We start from the raw sequence: 2,228 nt of genomic DNA, 5'->3' as shown, positions 1-2,228 counted from the left end.
TAGCCACATAGAGTTAGAACTCGCCTACTATACCTACTCTCAATAATTATAAAATTTGGTTGTATTTAGGTATTTAACCCTTCCGTCCACTATGTTTTTTCGGCACCTTTCAGTCCACTACGGGGGTCGTTATCGTCTTGGCGTTTTTTGAACTAGTAAAAGTGCTTTAAAAAATCTGAAAAAATTCATGGAACTTCTTTCAACCTTCAACTTGAAGTCCTAATCATAATATCATAATTAGCGAGTAACAATCAGGGAGGGGATATGGCGCCTTCAGTGCCCGTTTTCAAAAGTTACAGCACTTTGAAATTTCGCTTGGGTCGAAAAAGACCCCCGTAGTGGACGGAAGGGTTAAAATAATTAATAAATATTGTTTCTACAGAAAAATTACATTACGCTATATCTTGGTCGAAAAACGGTTGGAGCATATACCCTTTGTAACACTTTTCGTTCTATAAGTATTTGTTTTTTTTTTGTTCATGGCAATATTTTCTTTTTTTGTGATGTTTTTTGTTGTCTTATACGTGACTGCAGTCCCCAAAATCTTACTGCCATTCCGCATGACGTCATACCCCCACCACCGAAAATCCCCGTTTTCCCTCGCCTCAGTATCCCCGCGCCCCGCGCTCCCCTCAGAGGACCGGAGTTAGAACCGCTACAGTATACCTACTAACCCTTTTCAAAACTTGTCTTGAATTTACTAATGCGCACTGGATCGCCTATCTTGAGCCTCGTTGGAGCGGCAATTTTTACATGACTATACCATCGACAAGAGTCGTTTATCTGACAATAGACGCGGTAGTTCGTCGATCCATTTGTACGAGCCGTTTAACGTGAACGTTTTCCATATGTTATTCTTGAGTGTGCGGTTGAATCGTTCCACCATCGACGCTTTCATCACCGAATACGTCGAATAATGATTTATGTTGTATCTCTTAACAATGTTTTTCTGCATGGTAGCGTTGTAAAATTCCTTTCCTTGATCCGTCTGCAGGTTTCGTGAGTATCGTTCGTCCTCGCGAAATATTTTAGATAACGCTGCGGCTACGTCGTTTCCGTTCTTGCTCTTGAGTGGTAGAGCCCATGCGTATTTACTCAAAACATCGAGAACTGTTAAATGTAATTGTAACCTTTTTTGAATCGCGCATAAGGACGCATCTCGACTACGTCGGCTTGCCATAAATCATCGCGATCGTGCACCACGACGCGACGACGTGGAAAATTTCTTCGCGCAGGTGCGTGAAGTTCTTTCACGAGTTTTCGTTTCTCGACACTTATCTCTCTCTGTTATGACAGGAACAAGCTTTGCGCATATCTTTTAAACCTTCCTAGATGCGATAACTGTAGATGTGTTTGAATACGTAGACACCTCGATTTAGATACCGAATCTCGTTCTCGTTACACACTTTCGTCAATATTGGTGACGCAGATCACTTACACCGCGATGCAATATCTGAATATCGTCAAATAATTTTTGAAGCGCCAGCATGACCATATCTTTCCCCGTCGTTTTAAACGATTTCTCTAACGTCTCTTTCGTCACCGTATTATTCATTTGTTGACGCAGATCAGTTACACCTCGATGAATCTCGTTGGACACTCATCAATAATGCACTTACACTTTTCAAGACTTCCTCCACGTTGTTTCGCACTTTTTCCACATCATTCGAGATATCTTTCTGCGTATCCTGAAGCGCGCGTACGATCATATCTCTCCCTGTCGTTTTGAACGATTTCTCCAATATCTCGTTAGTCACTATATTTTTCATTCGTGCAGTTACATCCGAGTCAGACGTGTGATAGCGTCGGATATCTTTTTTCCGTATCGCTACGCACTTTTAAACTATCTTTCTGCATATCCTGAAGCGCTCGTACGATAATATTTCTCCCTGTCGTTTTAAACGGTTTCTCTAACGTCTCCTTCATCACCGTATTATTCAATTGTTGACGTAGATCAGTTACACCTCGTTGAATTTCGTTAGTCTCTAACAACTCTTTCGTCACCATATTAAGCATTTGTTGACGCAGATCAGTTACATCACTCTGAATCTCGTTGGACACTTTCGTTGATAGCGCGCTTATACTTTTCGAGACTTCCTCCACGTTTCGCACTTTTTCCACATCGTTCGAGATATCTTTCTGCGTATCCTGAAGCGCGCGTACGATCATATCTCCATGTCGTTTTGAACGATTTCTCCAATGCCTCGTTAATCACTACATTTTTCATT

General features: G+C 41.5%; 1 protein-coding gene across 1 annotated transcript; it reads right to left on the bottom strand.

Moving 5' to 3' along the window:
- Positions 1 to 757: 757 nt before the first annotated feature.
- LOC108768570 (uncharacterized) lies at positions 758 to 1,180 on the bottom strand. Its single transcript, XM_018519036.1, has one exon. The coding sequence runs from the start codon at positions 1,178 to 1,180 to the stop codon at positions 758 to 760; it is 423 nt and encodes a 140-aa protein (XP_018374538.1).
- Between the last annotated feature and the right edge of the window lie 1,048 nt (positions 1,181 to 2,228).

This window comes from Trachymyrmex cornetzi, unplaced genomic scaffold (assembly GCF_001594075.2).
Source record: "Trachymyrmex cornetzi isolate Tcor2-1 unplaced genomic scaffold, Tcor1.1 scaffold809, whole genome shotgun sequence".
In the NCBI taxonomy this organism is placed as follows: domain Eukaryota; kingdom Metazoa; phylum Arthropoda; class Insecta; order Hymenoptera; family Formicidae; genus Trachymyrmex; species Trachymyrmex cornetzi.
This window is presented reverse-complemented; position numbering and strand designations above follow the sequence as displayed.

Excerpts from the sequence above, each read along its gene's own strand:
- LOC108768570 (XM_018519036.1), bottom strand. The coding sequence starts at position 1,180 with ATGGCAAGCCGACGTAGTCGAGATGCGTCCTTATGCGCGATTCAAAAA.